General features: G+C 39.1%; 1 protein-coding gene across 7 annotated transcripts in view; it reads left to right on the forward strand.

The window, feature by feature from the left end:
* Window positions 1-24,017, forward strand: part of MARCHF3 (membrane associated ring-CH-type finger 3) — a 69,431-nt gene that overhangs the window by 4,258 nt on the left and 41,156 nt on the right. For 5 of the 7 annotated variants that reach the window (XM_038170936.2, XM_072031207.1, XM_038170933.2 and 2 more), the window contains one exon: window positions 5,655-5,716. The exons of the other annotated variants lie outside the window; for them this stretch is intronic. In XM_038170936.2, coding sequence (XP_038026864.2) covers window positions 5,655-5,716 — 62 coding nt within the window. The remainder of the gene's footprint in view (window positions 1-5,654; window positions 5,717-24,017) is intronic. 7 annotated transcript variants of the gene reach the window in all.

A 24,017-nucleotide genomic window follows, 5' to 3' on the forward strand; every position in this document is an offset into this window, starting at 1 on the left:
CTTCCTGGTCTCTTTGCTGTCCTGCTGTTTACAGTTGGGTTGGGGATCAAGCGAGCCGAATGCCCCAGTGCCTGGCTGCTAGCCAAGGTGATTCCACTGCAGCGTTGTACAGAGGAACTGGAGAATGGCAGCCTTGGTTTGGTCACTCAGGAAGACACCACTCTCTGATTGCATTTTTTCCTAACAGGAGAGAAGGTGATCATTTAGTCCAGCTAAGGTAGAAGGCTCTTTATTCTTCCTTTGAGTGCAGAGATGTAAGTCATTAGCTTGGGGGCATAGGAATTGCACTGGGTTTCTTCGAGTCCTATGTTGCAATCCAATGCAGCCTTGGATCTTGCTAGCCTCAACATCACCTGGGTGTGAAACAAAGCTTTGTTTTCCTTTGGTCAAAGTGCTGCCAGAAAACACAAGCTACTCCTGTCCTGTTTCTGTTCTGTAAATTGATGTAAATGGATGACAAATAATGTGTGTGTTAATTTGAATGGTATCCTACATAGTGTATGTATGTGTTTCCTAATGAAGAATAACTGTTATCCCTTTGCTGTGTACCACAGTGACACGTATTATTTACAAAGAATGCAGCAACTTGGAGTAACTGTGGCTATCTAGTCAACTCATGTTTTGATTCCCGTCAAACAAACACCAGAGCCTTAATTCATGTACTTAATAAGAGGCTGCAATGAAAGAGTGACTAATGTGATCTGCCTTACTGAGGAATCTATCTGACCAGGGAGATGTCCAACTGACATCTCTTTAATCTACATCAATGGCTTCATTTTTTTTCCCACTTTTTCAGTGGGAAATTTGACTGAGTGTCTTCTGGCCAGTTCTGTGTTTTCATTCGTGTTCCCGTGTGTGGGACAGTCTTCATGGCAGCGTCCTCAGGATGTTCTTGTTTTCCCTACCCCAGACACTTCTGGAAGACACATGCTTACCACAGTGCCTGTAAGAAAACTTACTGACTGTTAATGATATAGGAAAGGAAATTGAAAGGAATTTATATATTTCACTTGCAAGAGCTATCCTTGACCATTTGTGCAGTAGTTTTCAGCATTAACTGTATATCTTTAGAGCTGGCACTCCACTGTAATTAAGTAACAGGTCTCTCTCGTTAATAATCACTGCAGCAATATAAGAGGTGAATTAACTAGATGTGAGCACCTTTTACATAAATAACTTTTCTTGTTCTTCCCTAGCTAGTCTGTTGCTTTTTTGGATGTGGATTATAAATGCTTTAGGACAAGGAGTTCACCTATTTTTACTGTTCCAGAAGTGCTTCATACATTAGCACAACCCATAACAAACAAAAAGCAAATCATCTTTGATTGTAATGCCACTATTAATGCAGAATTAGTAGATGTGGCGTTCCACGGGATTTCTGTTGTAATTTTGCATGTGATGTACTTGTTATCACAAGCTGACAGGTTCTGGAAAGCCAAAACAAAACCAGAGCTAATCAAGACTGAAGGTTTGCACGTGCACTGTTACTCATTACACTGTCAGATATTAAACTGCTTCAAACCAACTGAGTATTTTGAGACCTTGACTTCATATGTTACCGGGAGGAATGTCAAAGCTAACAAAGGATGATGGGCAGTTCTGCCATGGGTAGTTTCCTCTTTCTGTCTAGAAATTTGAAAAGTTGCTGAGGAAAAAATGAAGTAAAGGAGGATATGGTTTGGGAAGAGGGAGCTCGTATTAATGCTTATCCCCTACCCTAGGTGCCTAATGTTTTGGATAGTATACTGTGTTATCATTTAACCTGGAAAAGAGATGACTGAATTCCCTCTGGACTGCCAATTATTGCCTTTAATATTCAGAATTTAGCAACATGTAACAACAGAAACATTGCATTTCTGTGAAATACAACTTTAAAGGCTTTTCAACTCTTAGCTTCCCTGCAGCCTGTGTTTAGTAGTTGCACTGGAAAAGGCTGAGTAGCTAATGTTTCACTGAGGGAGTGAATATAGCCTGATGTTGTCTGTAGGGAATTGGTTGTAATATGTATGTTCTCTATTACATACATATTCTGTAGAATAAATGTATGTAGTGATCTGTAAACAAGTGAATGCAGTTTTTCTTTTCCCTTTCTCCTTTTCTCTGTTTTTTCCCTTTTCCCTTCTCCCTTCTCCCTTCTCCCTTCCCTGTTCTCCCTCTTCCTTTCTTTTATCTTTTATTCCTTGCTTACTATAATGAAAAAATGAAATCATTACCCATTTCCCTTCCTTTCTGTAGTTACTGGTAGACCTAAAAATAGCTTTGGCCTGATGCTGTTTGTCACTAAATTAGTTTTAGAAAGGAAATCCTTTGGGACAAAATGTTAGTACTAGTCTTAGGATTCAGTGTATTTCTCAGTGGCAGGAGTAATGGTAAAGAATACTTGTAAGATTCTTTGATTTGAACCATCAATCCTGGGCAACTTTTAGAGCTGGACCTTTAAAGAGAATGTTATCAAAGTGTCATCAAGAAGGGATCAGGGGTTTTCTGGTCATTTGAAAACAAGACAGTTCTATTTCAGCCACACGGTTGACTGTATAGCAACAATTAAAAAATCTACAAGAATCTCAGCAACAAGCCCTCAACCTCAGCGTTCTTGCACCTGTGTAAAACAAAAAAAAATGGTTTGTGGCCAGAGAGGCAGATACATAGGATTTACTGTCATAGCAGCTGCAAGTTACAATACAAATAGTCCAATATGTTCCGCCTCATTAAATGAGCAGTTTGGTATGTTATGTGATCCAGATGGTCTATTAAGCAACAACTGTAACTCCTCCCCTTTCATGTCTGTTCATTTTTGTGCTTCCTGCTGGAACAGCCATCACAGAGCCTAGCACTGGAGGCAGTGCAGGCTTTTGAAGGGGGATAGGAAATCATGATCAGAAAAGACTTTCAGAAAACTGTTAATTAGTATAAGAGATCCTGTGAACAAAAGCATGCTGTTCTTTTAGGAGAGATTAAATTCTGATTCTCTCTGATCTTAACATCAATTTATCATGGCTTTATAGATAAATGTGGGAAACAGCAGAAGGTAAGCATTTCTGCCCTGAACAGTGGCGTATGAATATTGCCAGCCCCCTCTCCTTTCCTCTTCAAATGACAAAGGAAATTGCTGGGACTGAATGTGAGCCCTTGCAAATTTCTTTCCAATGTGCAAAGCAAAATGCTGGGTATTGTTCCTTTCCTAGCCTCTTTCAGTTCTGAAACTAAAGTTTCAAGGTGAAAAAATAAGGCTTCAGATATCAGACACGTGGCTTCATCCCAAAACAGTGGAGGAAGCAGGTAAGAGCAGACTGGCATGGAGACTGGTGTTTAACCTTAGCAGCAGTTGACATGAACAGTGCACAGTGAAATTCCAAATGGAAAGCAAGGCCTTATCTATAGATACTTTGGAGGTGATCTTGTAACACTTGTTTTACTTTGGATCTCTGTGCAAGTCAGATCCACTCTTTCCAAGAAGCACTTTATGCATTATTACATTTGGCAATGTAGAAGAGATGTGGATGAGCATTTAAACCTGCTGCTTGCTTTGATACTTGCTAGGAAGGAGACATTTGGGATTCTAGTAATTTGTCTACATTCATGTTTCTTAATGCAGATATATATTTAAGGTACCAGATACTTTCTCTTTGGACTTTTGTCCTCACATGTCCTTTCTTCTCTCTTAAACTAATATCTTTGTAAATATTGACACTGTGTTCTCTGACTTAAACAAAATGTATGCTTTCTCACTTGCTTCTTGATTCAGCAAAGACACAGAGATAAAGCCGCCTGAAATGCACTAGAAATATTTGAGATTTCTGGGGCTTGATGACAAAATCTTAGTTCTGATTTTTTTTGCATGCTGCTTTTAGGCACTTTTAGCTGTTTCCTCTCACTGCATGAAGCTTTTATTTGGGGTTCTCGGTGTCTTTCATTGTGTAGCACTGGTAAGTGTTTTACAGTCAATTCACTGAACAGTTTTTGATATCTTTGTGACATCTTTGCCATATGGGTATAGATGATTGATCATCAACAGTCAACCTCCCTGCTATTTTGCCAAGGAGAACAGCTGAGATTAAAATACAGCCTTGTCCTGAAGGGTACGTGATCGTGCAAGATTTGGGCAGTGCTATGCTAGCACTGGGTTATGATGCTTGGACATATGGAGTGCAGCACACATGTATAGTAAGTACATGGTGATCTGAAGTGCAGCCAGCATAACTGGTGACAAATCATCTTTGCAATTTGACAGAGCCCTGCAACTATGTAATCTGATTTATTTTTAAACTTCATTTGTACCAAGTATTGCTGCTGTGGCAGCGTAGCTCATGGAGAGAGCAAGTGCAGTCCAGCAGTGAACACAGGGAACTTGGCAGCCAGGACTCCCTGTTCCTGCCTCTGCCATTCAGTCTCTGGGCACACAGAAAGAAGCTAGGCAGTATTTCTTTCCACCTGCTTTATTATTTATAAAATAAAAATTATTGCCTTGAAATGATTATTTGAGTAGTATATTAGAAATTACATCCTTTCTTATAAAGGAATGGTCAATTTTCACGCTACATATAATGTCAGTAAACTAAGCAATATTGTTTGTCTGTCGTGGCTGGGCTGAAGGATCAGCATCCTATAGGATATCTTTCAGAAGTCAAAACAGGTATGCTAATTTCCTTCAGATAGCCTGCATGGCACATCTGGTTGCCAGTGGTCACCAATCACTAGATTTTCCTTGATGACAGCCAAAGGAAGTGGTCATTCTTCTTTCCTCTAGCTTTGCAATTTACTTTCCTGTGCTGATACAGTTGTGCAGTTTATTCCTCCACAACAATGCTCTGCTACTTCAGCCTTCTTCCGAAAATTATTGTGATCAAAGCTTCATTTTAGAAATGAATTTGAAAGGATCATTATCAAAGATAATAGTGTAATAGCATAATAGTACTTGATTTTCTGAACTTCATGAGGTCTCAGTTTATTGTTATAGTCATATAAATGTATTCTTTTCTCTAGAAAAAGCATGTTTTTACTTTTTCTCCAGATCTGGTTTATTTTTGTTGTGTTACTGTTGGTTAACTACCTTTTTGTTGTCTTCGTTTTCATTTATCTGCCTTGTTTCATGACCTTCTTCCTCTCCTGCTTTTTCTATTCTCTCCTGTCCTTGCTGGTCTCCTCATTCCCATCCCTCAAGGCTTCTTAGCATGAGATGTTACCAGCATCTCTCACTTCTGACTCCAGTAATTCATGTTGGCTAGGCGAGCACTGGAGGGAAAGGCTGCCTGCAGAGACTTCGCACTGCATTTTTCATGCTGACAAAGAGGTTCTTCAGATGAACATGGCACTCACCCGTAATGTCAACTACGTATACCATAAATAACAGGAGATAGCGATGTGGTCTTAATGTCTCAAACTTTCACAGGCAGAGCTCTTTAGCAATATACAAAGCCTGTTCCGATTACACACAGAAAAGTAATAATAAAATAAAATAAAATAAAATAAAATAAAATAAAATAAAATAAAATAAAATAAAATAAAATAAAATAAAATAAAATAAAATAATAAAATAAAATAAAATAAAATAAAATAAAATAAAATAAAATAAAATAAAATAAAATAAAATAAAATAAAATAAAATAAAATAAAATGTAAATTGTAAGAACTCACCATTTCTCTCTCTTGTTTAGCTGAAAAGCAACAAAAGATCTCTGCAAGTTGAGGCAAATCTGTCAATGAGTATCCAAGAAAGGTAGGTTTGTTCTGCTCCTTGAAGAGCTAAATATGCTTACAGAAGGTATTGATGTGTTTCTTGAGTTCATTGTACACACTCTGCAAGAACAGGCTGGCAAGATGGCAAGCAGTTCTGGAACACTGCAAGGCTGATGAGTAAATCTTTTTCTGTAGAATATAGAAGAACCTCATCCTGTTGCAAAGACTGCAGTAAAAAGAATTTATTTCATTACCCAGCTGAAAAGAAAAAAAAAAAATATATATTATATATAGCTCTCTGCTTCTGATGAAATACAGCAATGAATCTGTGTGCCTTTCCAGACTGAGGAGTAGAAACATGAACATGATGTTTTTTATATTCCAATGTGTTCATGGATCCAGGCAGTCGTCCACACAGGACTCACTACTATGTAGTGACACCAGGAGAAACTGTGCCATCACACAGCAGGGATTTGGTCAGCTAAAGGGGAAGCCCTCAAACAAACAGGAATTCTCTTGGCAGTCCTTCTTCTGTAAAGAGGGTTGTGTACCTGGGCAACTACTTGACATGCTAGGTCTGCCCTGACCTCCTGGTAGACTCCAGAACTACGGTTAGATATGTGGGGCTTTTTACTTGAAGGAAGGAACAGTGCAGGTAAGGAAGTAATAACACTCCTCTAAGGCTGTCATGGACATTAAATTCCTATATGGAATAGTTAGACATTTGGTTCTAATTTGTAGGTTTCTTTATTTCCTCTCAGCACATGTGTAAGGTGAATTCAAGATGGACATGTCATTGAATTTATTATCCCATTGGATAGTACAGAGAAAGATTGTGGTATAAAAGCAATATTTGACATGTTTTTGAGGCTCAGTATTTTCTCACTGCATTTTGAAAATAAACAGATATAAAATGATTTTCAAGTAATTATCTGGTTACCAAATCTCATCTTCATATTTCTCCCCTCTTACCTTGTATTGACGTAATGATGCATATCAGAGGACACAAGCAGAATCGCCTGCTCCAGCAGATACAAGACAAAGTATTTTGGGTACTACTGCACTCTGATCCAGCTTGGCCAATGGTCACTCAACACAAATTGTTGAAGCATACGACTGACTGCCAACAGGGAGATAGGAATTCTATTTGGAAGGGGCTTTGAGTTGTATACAGGAACAATAATAACATTCATAAATCCTAGGTTTTAGAATTGTAATTATAAGACATAAGCAATAGGATGTATGGCATGATGCTTGGTTACATCTGATTATGGACCTCTGACTGGAAGTTTGTAGTAGATCTATAAAGAGCCAAAGGTGGATAAAATAGCCTTGCACCATATGTGGAGGTAAAAATAATTGCATGCATGTATTGACTGTCCTGGCTTGGTAGCAGGAAAAAAGCCATTTCATTACACTGTAGGTGCCGGATGCAGAACCAGAACTCCTCTTTAATGCTTAGCAAATATTTTTTCTAGAACTGTTCATGTTTTCATGGGAAGTTAAATACACAGCTTCTCTGTATTCCACATAGCATGAATAAAACACCACTGGCAGAAGTTATAAATCAATTTGAGATGGTAGTTAGTACATGGAGAAACCTAAGGAGAGTTATGCTAGCTTAGTGTATTAAGCACGCACACTGCTAGACACATTTGTCACTCTGGGGAATGTACTTAACAAGGAATGTAAGACAGCACTAATGAATATGGGGGAAAGAAGCAATAATGGAAAAAGCTGTCAGCTGTTAATTTTTGTTATTTAAGGTAGACAATTTTATACCGTATTAAAGATTTTTAAAGTGTTATGCAGTAATATAGGGATGTTTAAAATTGTATGTGAGGATGCTGTGTTGTTGATGTGAACATTTTCTTGCCAAAATAATTTTCATCTTCCCTTGTGTGTTACATTTTATGGCTTGGTTCACTTTATTGGTGCTACTGGCAGCTCTCCAAACCCTGTGCTCCATCCAAAAGAAGCTGCCAAAATGAAGCTGTGCCAAACCACAACTATTGCAGTGTTGGTTTGTTCAGTTTTTTTGCAGGTATGATTTACAGTATTTAGCAAGCAGTCATTTACTGATATTCACAGCAGCAGCAGATCTTCAGTATATATGCTGATATAAATATGAAAAGAAAAAAAAAAGAAAAGGGCCCAAAGCAAAGTCTTGAACCTTAATATCACCTGTATCTTAGATAATGTCTGAACATGGATCTACTCCATGACTGTGGGTGTTTTCTACTTTTGTGAGGGACTTAAACAGATTTTTGAACTTCTGCTTGACTTGTCTTGTTAAGAAATCTCATTTTCCTTGTCTTTGGTAAGATGGTCTCACTTGTAAGCTAGGGAAAAAAAAAATATCACTCCCTTAAGCAATATCTTGCACTTCCATGTCTCCATCAAACTGCTACTGTCAAAAAATCAGTGAGATAGGAACGTGGATCAAATGTGGCATATTATGGAATGTGGCATATTGTAAATGTCTTTTGTAATATGTTTATTTTTAAAAATAACTTTGAAGAAAAACATGACAGTTTTTGTCAGAGTTAGAGAAAATAATCACAATGTATGTTTACATTTTAGCATTTAGCATTTGTGGATTATTTTATTTGTATGATGTTTTCTGATCTAAGTTAAGAAAGGAGGTAAACGTGCTAAAAACAGATACATGAAATTGAGGAAAGTACCTCCAAATAGAGGTATGAGACTTAATTCACAGACTGCCTGCATCTTCACAATCATTCTGACAAGCGCTAAATGGCAGTATGTTACACCTACTTCTCACATAAGTAATTATGCAGAGAAGTATCACTGGTGGCTCTAGTCCAGTGTTTGTTTATAAAGTAGCAACAGGGATATGAATAATTTAACAGAACACCTTTAAGCAGTGTGATTTTTTTTTTCTTTTTGAACACTACTCAAAATTGAAATTGTAAATACTTTCTCTTGTGTTTTGAGATTAAATATCTAGGTATATTAATACCTCTTAATACCTCTTTTTTTTTTATTGTTCCTATTGTGCTTTTTTATTTTTATTTTAAGCATATAACCTTAGATAAAGAATGAAATCAGTAGTCAATATCAACAGTGGTCTGTGCTTCATCTTTTTATGCCTTTTATAAAATAGTTTATCTTAAATCTGGAAGCAGTGTGATATGGCTACATCTTGGTACCAGACTGTAGAATCAGCAGCCTTATTTCTGGCAAGTTTCTGGATCCCTGTTAGCAGCTGTGGCCTGAGAAAGGACATTTTTTCCTGTTTTACCAGTCTTATTGTGGGTTATTACCAGCCTGAGCAAGCAGTGTGAGTGACACAGCCCAGACCAGCTCTCCCTCTCCCTCTCCCTCTCCCTCTCCCTCTCCCTCTCCCTCTCCCTCTCCCTCTCCCTCTCCCTCTCCCTCTCCCTCTCCCTCTCCCTCTCCCTCTCCCTCTCCCTCTCCCTCTCCCTCTCCCATTTTTACTGAGTTGTCACTGAAATATTTATCAGCTGGAGTAAGAGTTTGGTCAGCCTTTGCTTACAAGGAAGTCTTTCACACAGTTCTCTGTGCACTTTATTTCCTTTTAGAAGCTATTTAAGATGTCCAAACTACTGTTTAACATCCTTTCCCCTCTTATTTGTTTGGGTTCACTTATAAAGACATTATAATCAAGCTAATTTCTTTAGTTCTATGAGGATTCCTGATTCAGAAGCAGAGAAGTCAAATGTCTAATATTTCTGAAAGCAGTGATAAAAAAACTTTAACGGTGACAAAACTTTTTTTTTTTTTCCTACATGAAGAGAGACACTGAGAGTGCATCAACACATTGTCCTGTCATTTATGAATCTTTTTTTATGGGCTCAAATCTATGCCATCAGCCTTGCATGTCAGCCCTAAGTCTGGGCAATTTCAGTCTTGCCTTTAGTCTGTTTTCCATGGAAACACTAACGTTTTTCGTTATAGTAGCAAGGGGCAGAATTTTTCAGTTGTGTTAAAAGTCTCCTGACTTTCACATTTAGCTTCTGAAGAATAAAAGTGCTTGTATGGGAGGGAAGGAAGGAGGGAAGAAGGGAGGGAGGGAGAGAGGGAAGGAGGGAGGAAGAAAGAGAGGGAGGGAGATAACTTTTTAACATAAATTTATCATAATTCTTCATTAGTCTGCAAAGACTGCTTTTCCTGTGTGACGAGATCAAGGAATTACACCTTTCCAAATCCAGCTCACACCTTCCCCGTGTCTCTGTAAGGTACTAAAGCAATAAAGACTTGCTGGAGTTTTTAGAAACATGACGGCAGCTTGTAGCCTGAGGAGAGATCAGTCATTCTCCTGCCTGTCCCTCCAGCTCATTGCGTCCTCCTCTAACACCACCAGTGTGAAGCTGCCATTAAGCTGAACTTAAATCAGAAGAAAATGCAAGTTTCTAGTTGTTTCTGGTCATTCACAAGGAATAATGGTTTAAAGCAGCTTAGGAGAAAGCATCAAAGTGAAGACCTGTACTCCTTCTGGCCACCAGAAAATTATGTGATGGAAGAGGAAAGGTGGAGAATGAAGGAAATGGTCTGTGTTTCAGCAGTCATATTATGATGTAGATTTAATTTTTCCTAGAAAACTTTCCTTTCTAGATGACGGTTTATGAGAAAGATTTCAAAATTTAAAATAAAATAAAATAATCTATGGATACCTAACTGAATTATACATTAACTGATTACCTTGTATCTTGCTCTTTTCCTAAAGCTAGATGGTGGGAAAGAGGCTCAGCTTTACAAATGTTTACATACCTCTGAGCTGATTGAGCCCCTTTGTTATTAGCTGCCACTGCTTGTAGCTCTTCTGTGTAAGGCATGTATGTGAAATGGAACGAGAGAATAACTGGCTGTGGATAAGGGGGGAAGAATATATACCCTGCAAAACAGGATCACAACACAGACAGGCAAAGTGAAAGCTTGAGAGAGAGGGATGAACAGGGAAAAGAGGGTACGAAAGGGAAAAATATAAGGGAAAAGCATGAAACATACTGAATTAAATTGGGGGAAAAGCCACTAAAATATATATATATATGGCCAGCAGGAGTAGGAGTGAGAAATACCAAGATGATCGAGTAAGTTACACATCTGTCTCTGAATTTAAAAACAAAAAAAGTCTTACACTATGTTGTTCAACGAGGTACAAACCTTTAAATTTGGAATTCTTTTAAGTTTTTTTTTGTCCTTTAAATGAAGAGCAGGGAACATGAACAGATGATCTAGCTGTTTCACAAGCTTACTCCAGGCTTACAGGAAATGAGGATCACTCAGTGGTCCCCAGGTCATTCAGTGGTCCTAGTATTCAGTAGTCCTCGTGCAATTGTCTTGGTAGTACTTGCAGTTGTTTGCAAGCACCTTCCCCTGCCTGTGTGTTTTGTGAAATGTTGAAGTACAACAATGCTCAAAGAGATCCTCTCCAGAAAAGGGGAAACTTCATCATTATATTTCTGCTTATCTGCTGGGTGGGGATGTTGTGCAGTGCAACTGTATCTCAATGTCCCTTTGAACTAGGTTTTGACATTTACCAGGTGCTGGCCTATCAAAATCAGGAGGAAAAACATTGTGCATGGCTAGTGTACTTTAAAAGAACCAAGTTTTGTTGCCTTGTATCTGGGATTTTTCTCTCCTTCTTTCAAAGAAGTAAAAGGCAAAGAATAATTAAATAAGAACCAGTAGGATTTCTAATTTGTATTGTGGTATAGTCTTCTTATAGGTATACCTAGTAACTTTTCATCTGAACTTTTTATTTATTTTTTAATAAATAGCCATCTCCAGGTATTCTCTCTTGTGTAGCTTTTGCACTACTTAATGTTGCAGGTTAGGAAATGATTAAGAGTGCTATACACACTGTAGTCATGAAGGTAGAATACAGCAAGTGAAACCTGCCGTCTAAACTAAACTAAACTAAACCAAATAAATAAAATAAAATAAAATAAAATAAAATAAAATAAAATAAAATAAAATAAAATAAAATAAAATAAAATAAAATAAAATAAAATAAAATAAAATAAAATAATAACATAACATAACATAACATAACATAACATGAAGGTTAACAAGCTGTTCATATAGAAAAAAAAATGTCTTTGGCCATGAGTAGTTACAACTTACCGCCTTGTAAGAGTGTTTGTTGTTAGGTGACAAGTGATGTGACAAATTGATTTATTCTGGCCAAATTCCCATCATTCCCACCACCATACATCACCTCCTGCATGTGTAAATTTATGAAAGTGATTAAAATCAGGCTGTTAACAGCTGAAGTTATCTGTATATCCTAGTGCTACGATATGGTCACAAGACATGAGACAGCACAGATTCATTTATTTGCTGGAAAATACACTTTTGAGGTTGGTCTCCAAGTCACACAGCTGTCTGTGCTTTATGTATAGTGTTGCCACCACATACGCTGGCTAGATTACACAGAAAATAGAAAATGAGGCAGTAAATGAAGTCCTAATACATAAAAGCATTTTCTGCTGTTGCTTATCTGGTACTGGAACTTATGTTGACATATGAAACTACAGGCCAGTCAGTCTCACCTCTGTCCCTGGAAAGGTGTTGGAACAGTTTATTCTGGATGCCATCTCCAAGCAATTGGAAGAGAAGAAGGTTATGAGGAGTAGTCAACATGGATTCACCAAGGGGAAGTCATGCTCGACAAACCTCGTTGCCTTCTATGATGGCATCACCAGCTAGGTAGATGAGGAGAGAGCAGTAGATGTCATCTACCTTGACTTTAGCAAGGCTTTTGATACTGTCTCCCTTGACATCCTGATAGCAAAGCTGAGAAAGTGTGGGATAGAGGAGTGGACAGTAAGGTGGGTTGAGAACTCAATGACTGGCTGAGCTCAGAGGGTGGTGATCGCTGGCACAGAGTCTGGCTGGAGACCTGAGACTAATGGTGTTCCCTGGGGGTCGGTGCTGGGTCCGGTCTTGTTCAACATCTTTATCAACGACCTTCATGAGGGAACAGTGTCTGCCCTCAGCAAGTACGCTGATGACACAAAGCTGGGAGGAGTGGCTGACAAGCCAGAAGGCTGTGCTGCCATTCAGCAAGACCTGGACAGGCTGGAGAGATGGGCGGGAAGTAACCAAATGAGATTTAAGAATCACAGAATCACAGAATTTCTAGGTTGGAAGAGACCTCAAGATCATCGAGTCCAACCTCTAACCTAACACTAACAGTCCCCACTAAACCATATCCCTAAGCTCTACATCTAAACGTCTTTTGAAGACTTCCAGGGATGGTGACTCCACCACCTCCCTGGGCAGCCTGTTCCAATGCCTCACAACCCTTTCAGTAAAGAAGCTCTTCCTAACATCTAACCTAAAACTCCCCTGGCGCAACTTTAGCCCGTTCCCCCTCGTCCTGTCACCAGGCACGTGGGAGAACAGGCCAACCACCACCTTTCTACAGCCTCCTTTAAGGTATCTGTAGAGAGCGATAAGGTCGCCCCTGAGCCTCCTCTTCTCCAGGCTGAACAAGCCCAGCTCCCTCAGCCGCTCCTCGTAGGACTTGTTCTCCAGGCCCCTCACCAGCTTCGTCGCCCTTCTTTGGACCCGCTCAAGCACCTCGATGTCCTTCTTGTAGCGAGGGGCCCAAAACTGAACACAGTATTCGAGGTGCAGCCTCACCAGAGCTGAGTACAGGGGGATGATCACCTCCCTAGCCCTGCTGGTCACGCTGTTTCTGATACAAGCCAGGATGCCGTTGGCCTTCTTGGCCACCTGAGCACACTGCTGGCTCATATTCAGCCGACTGTCCACCATCACTCCCAGGTCCTTCTCATCCTGGCAGCTCTCCAACCACTCATCTCCCAGCCTGTAGCTCTGCTTGGAGTTATTGCTCCCCAGGTGCAGGACCCGGCACTTGGCCTTGTTAAACTTCATGCGGTTGACCTCAGCCCATCGGTGTAGCCTATCCAGATCCTCCTGCAGAGCCTTCCTACCCTCGAGCAGATCGACACACGCACCTAACTTGGTGTCATCTGCAAACTTACTGAGGGTGCACTCAATGCCCTCATCCAGATCATCGATGAAGATGTTGAAGAGGACCGGCCCCAGCACCGAGCCCTGGGGGACGCCACTAGTGACTGGTCTCCAACTGGACTTGACTCCATTTACCACGACTCTTTGGACCCGGCTATCCAGCCAGTTTTTAACCCAACGAAGCGTGAAGAAGAGCAAGTGTAGAGTCCTGCACCTGGGAAGGAACAACCACATCTATCAGTACAGGCTGGGGGATGACCTGCTGGAGAGGAGCTCTGAGAAGGAGGATCTGGGGGTCCTGGTGGATGACAGGGTGACCATGAGCCAGCACTGTGCCCTGGTGGCCAAGAGGGCCAATGGGATGCTGGTGTGCATAAAAAGGAGCGTGGCCAGCAGGTCAAGGGAGATGATCCTCCCCCTCTATTCTGCCCTGGTCAGGCCTCACCACTGTGTCCAGTTCTGGGCTCCCCAGTACAAAAAAGACAGGGATCTCCGGGAAAGAGTCCAGCGGAGGGCCACAAAGATGATACGGGGCCTGGAGCATCTTCCCTGTGAGGAAAGGCTGAGACACCTGGGTCTGTTTAGCCTGGAGAAGAGAAGACTGAGAGGGGATCTCATCAATGTGAATAAATACCTGAGGTGTGGGAGACAGAGGGATTTTGCCAACCTCTTTTGGCAAAATCAAGTGGTTTGTGGGGACAGGACAAGGAGTAACGGCCACAAAATGGAGCACAGGAAGTTCCACACCAACCTGCGAAAGAACTTCTTCATGGTGAGGGTGACAGAACACTGGGACAGGCTTCACAGGGAGGTTGTGGAGTCTCCTTCTCTGGAGATATTCAAGGCCCATCTGGATGCCTACTTGGGCAGCCTGCTCTAAGGAACCTACTTTGTCAAGGGGGTCGGATCCAATGATCTTTCGAGGTCCCTTCCAACCCCTTCAATTCTATGATTTTGTGATTCTGTGATTTATGTACAGTGGATAGGCTCTGTACAGTGCGGGACAAGTCTCTCCATTAGTTGGAATGCATCTTCTATGGCATTAGTTAAAAGAAGAAAGGTTTTGCAATCTTTTGGAAAAAAAAAAAAAAGAAAAAGAAAAAAAAAAAAGTTGAACAATTTGAAACATTGCACCTCTTTTAGAAGTCAGTAACTTAGCTGTCATGCAGCCATCTGTGTGTTATATTCACTGCATTCAGCTCTGGGGCCTCCAGCACAAGAAGGACATTAGTGTTTTAGAATGAGTCCAGAGTAGGCCACAGAGATGATGAAGGGTCTGGAGCACCTCTCCTACAAAGACAGGCTGAGGGATTGGGGTTGTTCAGCCTGGAGAAGAGAAGGCTCCAGGCAGACCTTACAGTGGCCTTCCAGTGCCTAAGGAGGGCCTACAGAAAAGCTGAGGAGGGACTCTAACCCTTTCAGCTGTGGCATTGATGAGTGACAAGGAGATGGGTCTTGGCACACACAAGAATCACAGAATCATAGAATGGGTTGAGTTAGAAGGGACCTTAAAAATCATCTAGTTCGAACCCCCTGCCATAGGCAGGGATGGCACCCACTAGATCAGGTTGGCCAAGGCCCCATCCAGACTGGCCTTGAACACCTACAGGGATGGGGCATCCACAGCTTTTCTGGGCAACCTGTGCCATTGCCTTGCTACCCTTACAGTGAAGAATTTCTTCACAGTGTCTAATATAAATCTATTTTCTTTTAGTTTAAGACAATTCCCCTTGTTCTGTCCTTTTCTACCTCAGTAAGAAGTCCTTCTCCATCAATGAGGTCTTCCTCAAGCCTTTTCTTCTTCAGGCTGAACATCCCCAGCTCTCTCAGCCTTTCTTCATAGGGTGTTCCAGCCCTCTGATCATCTTTGTGGCCCTCCTCTGGACTTGCTCTATCAGACCCATATTTTTCTTGTGCTGGGGGCCCCAGAGTGGGGCCCTGGCAGCACACTAGGTGGGGTCTAATGACAGCAGAGCACCTCCCTCAATGTGCTGGTCTCACCTATTTTGATGCAGCCCAGGATGCAGTTGACCTTCTGGGCTGCAAGCACACAATGCTGGCTCATGTCAAGGGTTTCATCCACCATAACCCCCAAGTCCTTCTCCACAGAGCTGCTCTCAATGAGTTCTTCTCCCAGTCTGTGCTCCTGTCTGGGATTGCCATGATCCACATACAGCACTTTGCACATGGCCATGGTGAACCTTGTTGGGTTTAAGTTGGCCCACTTCTCCAGTCTGTCCAGGCCTCTTTGGATTGCATCTCTTCTTTCTTTGGTATCAACCTCACCTCTCAGCTTGGTGTCATTTGTAAACTTGCTGAGAAACAAAAAGGGCCTTAAGAATGTAGGGGTAGGCAGCTTTAAATGCTCAGGTGCTCTACTAAAAGGGTGAAAAGCCTGTAAAGAAGGAAAAAAATAATACAAATTTTAAGTGTTTAATCAAATAGGACAAGGTTGCAGCTAACTTCTTTTCCTGTATATATGGACACAGCACAGAGGTCTTCAGTTAATCTTTTTTCCATTTTTTCCTTTTTTTTTTTTTTTTTTAAATATTAACAGAAACAACATACACAAAGTTCTCCCACCTGGAGACAGTACTCTTTTCATCAGTACTGTCCTTTCTAAGGCAAATCATAACCAAATTCACCAAGCTGTTAGTTAAAACATCTGTGAGCTAGAAGTGATAGAAAAGTTTCTGAGTTATTCAGAAGGGTGATACAATTCACAGTGAATTAATTTCTCTCCATTTGAAAACTCTTTTGGGAGTACGTTTACATGCTTTACAGTCTGTAGGCACAATTAGTCATTGCAGGTGATTCACAGGTACATATTCCTAAGTTTTTAAGGTACTTAATTTATAAAACACCATACAGGATGTTAAAAAAAGAAAAAAAAAAGAAAAAAAAAAAAGAAAAAAAAGAAAAAAAAAAAAGAAAGGACAGTTTTCAGGGAAGCATATGTTTGTTTTTGAACTGCTAGCATCCAAAGTTACCCAAGGAGCAGTAGCACAGGAATTGTTAAGCTGGATTTAGAGGAAAGGAAGGAAACTAAATCCAGACTGACGTGTGCTTGGTTTTGTTTTGCATACATTGCTTTTCAGATACAAAGGATGGGATTGTGGTTCAGAGAACAAAGTATTTCAATCTACTGTACTTGTTCTTTTAAAAATTCAGTATATGAAAGAAAATGCGTGATACACAGTCTACCAAGATATCTGGGAGAGAACAAGAGCTCATTCTGAGAGTGCCGTTTGTTTTTAGGCAAACAAAACTTTGAAATCTCTAGGCACAGTTTTCATTCTAGGACTGTTGAGATTCTGTTGAAGTAAATCTAGTGTTTTGTTATTGTTGTTGTTGTTTTGTTTTGTTTTGTTTTGTTTTAAGACAGAAATCACAATTATTAATAACTGCAGGATTTAAAAAGTCAAAGTTGAAGATGAGACAGAGAAATAATAGTGATGTATAAAACTAAGCAAATCTGTCTATGTATAAATCATCTAATTATTGTCTGTTTTACTTAAGGCTCCATTATACAGCATCTGCTCATGCAGTATGTATAACTGTGAAATTAACATTTCTTAGATGATCAAAATTTGGGAGGGTAGGTAGAGAAAGAAACTCATCATGTTTGCTTTTTTTTTACTTCAGAGTCTCTGCAAAGTTGTATGTGTTTTCCTTTTGTTTCTATTTAATAGGGGCAGGAACATTTTAAGAACAGGTGTTAATTAAAAGGTTAAACTAAATTTCACAATATCAGCTTCCAGTTTTGAGGTGTTTTTTTTTGTCATCTGGTGCTTGGTAACCACCTCATCTGCTCTGAGTTACAAAGATCTTCTGTTCTGGCACCTTTCTTAAGCCAATGTGAAAGGACTTGAGAAGGCACGAGTCTAAAGAATCAGACAGATGAGAATATTAGATTCTCTACCAGTAGGAAATAGTACTTGAAAGTAAGAGGGGATCTGTTTTAATTTTTTTACAGTGAGCATTCACCTGTGTGGGGGAACTCTCATTATATTTATTTCATTATATTTGACCCTATAATAACCTTGTGAAAACAATATTTTGGGAGTGCAAAATTATACAGAACCATGTGAAGGAGGCTTTGTGCAATGTTAGTACAGGCATATGGCTGTAAAGTCATGAGCAGATGCACAGACAAAAATTCAGTGTTTGTTTGGGCTTGTTGGAAGGGTCTACTGGGCACACTGTCCTGTTTTTTCTTGAACAGGTAAGTGTTATACTACTGACCTGCTTAAAGCTTTGTGAAACTGTTTGTAATTCAGTAAGTGGAAATGCTCAACAAATTTTCTTTTGACTTTAATACTGTGGGTACAGAAAAGCCACTTATCATGGACAGGCTTAAGCAAATGGGTTACAAGTACTTGGTGCTTTCTTTTGTGTCAGACAATTGAATGCACTTCAACAGAACTGACTTGGGATATCTCAGAAAAGCAGAATGCATTCTTAAAGGGAGATACTGATAAATTGGTCATCTCTGGCCTTTTCAACGAGCAATGGCTAAGCAACAAAACAGTTCGTGATTTGCCAATGCTAGTGTGGAACTGCATCAAAATTTGTAAACAAAATTGGCAGGGATGAATGGGACTCAGTAAGTCAGGCTGATGGTTGGACTTGATGATCTTGAAGGCCTTTTCCAACCCAGATGATTCTATGATTCTGACTCTAATTTGTATGTCACCTTTTCTTGTATTCAAATTTTAATAGAAAAAGAGTAGTGAGCTGATCAAAAAATCTCTTTTTACAGCTACTTGTTTAGCTACTCACTTTAAGAGCGTTAGGGTAATGCATCACATAGAAATCTGTTCTTCCATCTGCTGGTCTAATGATACGTTAAGCTATAACAAAACATTCATTCCCAAAACCTTGAAATTTTATCCCCTGTATTACTGACATTATGATCCATTTCCTTCATACATTCAGAGCACTTTGTAACTTTGTAAAATAACTGCAAGACTGTGACATTTCTCTTTTGTGTGTGTGTGTTTTTTGATTTTTTTTCCCTCTTTCAGTTTCTTCTTTTCCTTTTCCTTTTCTTTCCCTCCAGCATTGTAGGGCAAAGGTTGTGGAACTGGTGCAGAATGGAGGTTTAAGTACATGCAGAAGGTTGTGTCATAAAGCCTTGCCATGAGGAAGAAATTATTTTTTCCCAGTTACATAAGTGAATGCCAAGACTTTCAATTAATATTATTTTGGATTCAAGCGATCCAGTCCTCATTTAAAAGTTTTGAGCAATGGAGGCAAATAAAACCCCATGATAATAACCCACTGGTAGTCAGTGCTCCTTCTTTGAAAAGCATTTTATAATGAGCTGCCAATACATCTTGCCGTGTGCTTATTTGAGCTGTTTAAGAGCCCCTAACTTCAAGTATATCTCTGTAAACATTGCTGGACCCTCCACATTTTAGCCTTTCTGCAGGCTAAACCCAACCCAACTTAACCCAACCCAAGAAAGACTTAGGGTCAGAAGAGAGTCTCACTGTGGAGAAGTTCTTCACCTACTTCTGTAATAAAACAACTCATCTTTTCCTCACCAATTTAGTTTTTTTTTTAAAACATCTAGCTGAGCCCAATCAGAGGTACCTCAACGAGTAACCAGATCTTTGCCATCTGTCCTCAGAGACATCATGCCTCTGTAAAGGTTGCTCTGACTCCATCAAGAACTGGATCTGTTTATTCTGTCCCAAGGAGAGGCAATGTCTGCTGAGAGGCTGAAGATGACTTTGCATAGAAAGTGGATGCTTTCATTTTAAGCTCACACAGATGCAAGGTGGCTTTTGGTGATTAAGATCTTTTAAAAAGCAAGTGTACTGTCTTCTGAGGGCAGAGTACTGCCAGAAACACTGAAGAACAATATCGTCTCCCTGGCATTTTTCTATCTTGGGTATAAGTGCCTAATCTTGAAATGGGAAGTTTGGATACTTACGAATTGAACAGCTAAGACAATGTCACAGACATATTTTCTATGTCATAAATATCAGCTCTATCAGTCTTAGAAACATTATGATTAATTAACACCAACATTTTGAGAACATGTGCAGTTCTTTATTTTTGTGAGTGCACAATTTAAGCAGTGATAAATTTCACTAGCAAATGTAGAAATATCGGTATGGTAAATGCCAACTTAAATGTTGAACCAGATGATCTTCGAATTCTTTTCCAAGCTTAATGATTCTATGATTCTTGACTGGCAGGCGACTGACTTTTGACCAACATTAGATTCCTACCTTTCCAGGTGTTTTTTAATTATTTCATTAATCAGATGCATTTTCAGCCTCTGCTTCTAGCTCACCTATATGCAAATACTATTGAAATGATTGCAGAGCAAAAGGAACAAAAAGCTGAATTTGACAAATTTTTCTGTACCATTAGTAGCTAAATTGTTGTTGCAAATCTCTGAACTGAAGGTCTGCAACAACTAATCTGTACTTTGGATGTAGCATAACATTAATTTTGGCGTTCTTTAACCCCACTTAAACTGTGGAAAAAACTGTTCAATCTGATTTACAACTGACATAACCCATTTCTGGCTGATTTGGAATTTCTAAAGCTTGAGACAATTATAGCAAAGCTAACCACTAAATATTTGTTGACACAAAATAACTGAATGCCAAGTGAAGAATCAGACATATCGTAATATTAATTTTGCCAACTGGCACAAAGGAGCAACATTTAAATTTTGTGCATTCTATTTTTTAGTATCATCATGATTTCTAATGATCAATTTTGTAAAATGGGTTTCCAAGCCTGTTCTGCAAGTATCCAAAATAACTGATTTTGCTGATGTGGCCCTACTAGGAAACTATAAGATGATGGTGGCCCATGTAATGAGACCTTGCTTAACAGCAAGGAAATCTTGTCCCTGTGGTGGTTCATGGCTAATCTCTCCTTAAAATCAGTAGATCCAGAGTTCAGTGTTAGGTTCCCATTCAGAGCTGGTGTTTTCTACGTATTTCAAGAGAAGGGAACTTGATGATATAAGATCATGAGATGATTAATTAATGAGAGTTCTAGGAAAAAGAGGTGTTTTGTAGGAAAAGGCACTGAAAATTAGGTACCATCTCAGTAGTCAGATCTAGAGGAAGGATGGGGAACTGACAGCCTTCAATCAGGATACAGCTTCACTTCATGTGGAGCAGTACTATGTGATTATATGAAAACTGAAACGGTGCGTCATGGTGAAACCTTTCTTCACTTACTGCTGGAGAACATTGAAGTTGTATGTCAATGAGTGTCACACCAAAAATCGTTGAATACCTCTCTGGGTCCCACATTCTTAGTCTGGAGGGAGAGCAGAGCCCAGTCCATCACCTTAATTACAGGGCTGCAAACAAACAGTAAACAGTAAACAGCAAACATTTTTGCTAGGAGAGTTGTCATTTCAGAAGCGCATGATGGCAGACATGCCAAAGAGTAATGGATGGGCTTATTGTATTAATGTATTAATGTATTAGTGTTCCTTAAATTAGGAAAGCAAATGGTCAGCAGCTTACTGCCTCTGGTGTCTATACCACAACCCTGCAGGGAAGAGCAATCCCAAATGTTACTGGAAGTAATGGAAGGGTTCTGGTGAAATACCTAGACTTTGTATGCAGGAAAGGAAGGGTTTTTTTGTTCCTTTCTTCTGTCTACATTACCTCAATGGAATTGTGCCTGACCTCTCCTGCTGAGCACACCTCGCTGTCTGCAGCTATGGCTTATTCCTGCCACATACTTTACAAAAGTCTGTTTTTGTTGTTGTTGTTGTTGTTTGTTTGTTTGTTTGTTTTTTCCCCAGTCTGGAGTTCTAAAAAAGCTGACATTGTTTTCAGGTGTTATTTGCCTCATGCTGTTCTTGGGCCACTCCAACACTATGTCCAAGCTGCTGGGCTCTACACAATTCCAATAAACTTTGGAAATAAACATAGCAGTTGTTCTACATTACATTTAGTTTTATTGTGCCTAGGGATGCAATTATTTAAAATCTTAAAGTCTGAAATTAAAAATAGAATTCTTTTTGTTTACTTCATCTGTTGTGGAAAATAAGTAAATACTCACATATGCAATCAGGTCAAATACTGTTCTTAAAAAAAAATACATACATCTGTTTTTTAAAGAAGTGGATAAAATAAATAAAAGCTTAATACTTATCAAAATGAAAAAAGCATTGGCTTACACTAGACACAGGTTAAACAATAGAGTTCTGTTTGATACGGCACTAAGACTAGTCTGCTACAAAACCTTACCAAGCATTTAGGGTGAAAGAGATCGATGATCGTGCAAAACATGCAGCCAATGCCCAGAGCCAAAGCTCAGGTTACTTACAGTACTCTCTAATTAACACAAAACTTCTCATGTGGTATACTGAAAGCTTCCCAAAATGTTCAGAGGAATTAGATTGCAAAAAATATTAATATTGTTAATAATATGTAATACTTCTTAAGTAAAGCACTAAACTACAACACTTACCAGTGATGGAGTAAAGCTAATACCACCTTATGAGAAGGAAAAAGAAGGAAAAGAAGTATGTGCTATGTTAAAGTCCAAGTTAATTTAGCTATTTTATCTTCTTTTTACATATGCAGAAATGTATCCAAACATCAAATGCTTTATGCTTTCATAAAACCTCAAATATAGAGATTCCAGGAAGGTCTTCTAAAATGGGAGTGAATTAGTAACTCGATACGGCACTCAACATCTCCAGCTCTCTAGATTAACCCGAGTTTTTCAGGTAAACCCATCTTTAAAAAAAAATAACATGAATACAGGCATCACTTTAGCATGACAAAAGGTTCTAGTTTTGTGTCATGTTTTTGTTTGTTTGTTTGTTTGCTTGTTTTAAATTAAACTGTGTTTCTAAAAAGTACTGAAAATGAAGCATAAAACTCAGTTTGGCTTGAGAAAATTATCTTTCTTTCTATACTACTCATTTAATTAAATAGAATGTTAATTTCCACCAATCAGTGTATTATGGAAACAAATGTTCCTGTGTTGTGAAAACAGCTACAGATTGTCTGTGTGCAAATCCTATTAGCTATACTGAAGTCCTGTCTGCAGGTCATTGCACACAACAGCAATGTAAGCATGGGATAATGTACACAAGCAACTTGGACAAAGTGAAGTGATTCCCAAACTCATGCATTAAATGGGCAAAAGACTATCAGATTAGACCCAAACATTAGGTTTTATGTAAGTCAGCCAACCTTTTTCTCTGTAAATGCTTCTCCAAGGCTATGTAGCAGGGAAGCTACTTTACCAGTGTCTGAAATGCCCTCCCAGGCTTACTCAGAAACAAATTCTTTCATAGCACTATCATTAGAAGAAATACAATACAGAGAATAAGTTTCATGAATCTGGGATTCATTCTTTACAATAATTAAAAGCTCACTGAACTGAGGATTTGGTTATCAGTAGTGTCAGTTCTTTGTGAAAGAATGTTGGTAATAAAGTTGATATTCAGTTTAATAGAGTTTTGACTTTTTTTTTTTTTTTTTTTTCAGCAGAACTCAGGAAATATACAATCTTGTTAACATAACCTGTGCTAATTTGTTGGTTGTCATTGCAACACTGCTCTGCCAAGGACAAAATAATAGAAAATAACTTAGGATAGTACAGTCTGTAAATTATTTTTACCTGAAGAGTTAGTGTACATGTATTCCTATTCCGAACAGACCCTAGAAAAGTGAACATTAATTATCTGACTGGGGGACATTTGTTTTAAAGAAAAACTTAGCAAGAGAGAGATAAAATAATGAGAACAGAAATATCATCTGGTTTAATTATTGAACAGTATTTAGTGGTGATTAATCATTGCTGGTACTGATGAAACAGAAGCAAGAAAAAATATTCAGTCCAACATTTTGTAAAAAAATCTCAAAATGCTTAAGTCAGAATCCTTTTTACTCAATTTTTACTTATCAACATTGCTAGGGAACTTAGAAACTCAACGACTTGTGCACAAGAGAAATTAGCTGTGATATTATCCTGTCATTACGTATTATCCTCATCCATAACTTTTCACTCTCATATTTGTTTTTCAGAATAATGCTCTGAATGATTTATGTAATGATCTTTCTGGCTATGGCATACTCACATGCTATTTCCCACAGCTCATGCAACAAATACTGCTGTTGCTGTGGAATTGCCAGCTACTTAATGCTCTATTTATGTCTGCTGCAGACTGAATGACTCTTAAAACCTACAAACCACTTTCAGGATAATCTTGTGAAGACTGTCTTATTTTTTCTGGGTTCACGTACTTGGAGTAAATTATGGAAGCTAAGTAAGCACCTTCTTTAAAAAACACATATATCTTTTTTAAGATTGCATGAATCTGGTTTGCTACACAAAATTGCTGC

Source organism: Anas platyrhynchos, chromosome Z, assembly GCF_047663525.1.
Source record: "Anas platyrhynchos isolate ZD024472 breed Pekin duck chromosome Z, IASCAAS_PekinDuck_T2T, whole genome shotgun sequence".
Taxonomy (NCBI): domain Eukaryota; kingdom Metazoa; phylum Chordata; class Aves; order Anseriformes; family Anatidae; genus Anas; species Anas platyrhynchos.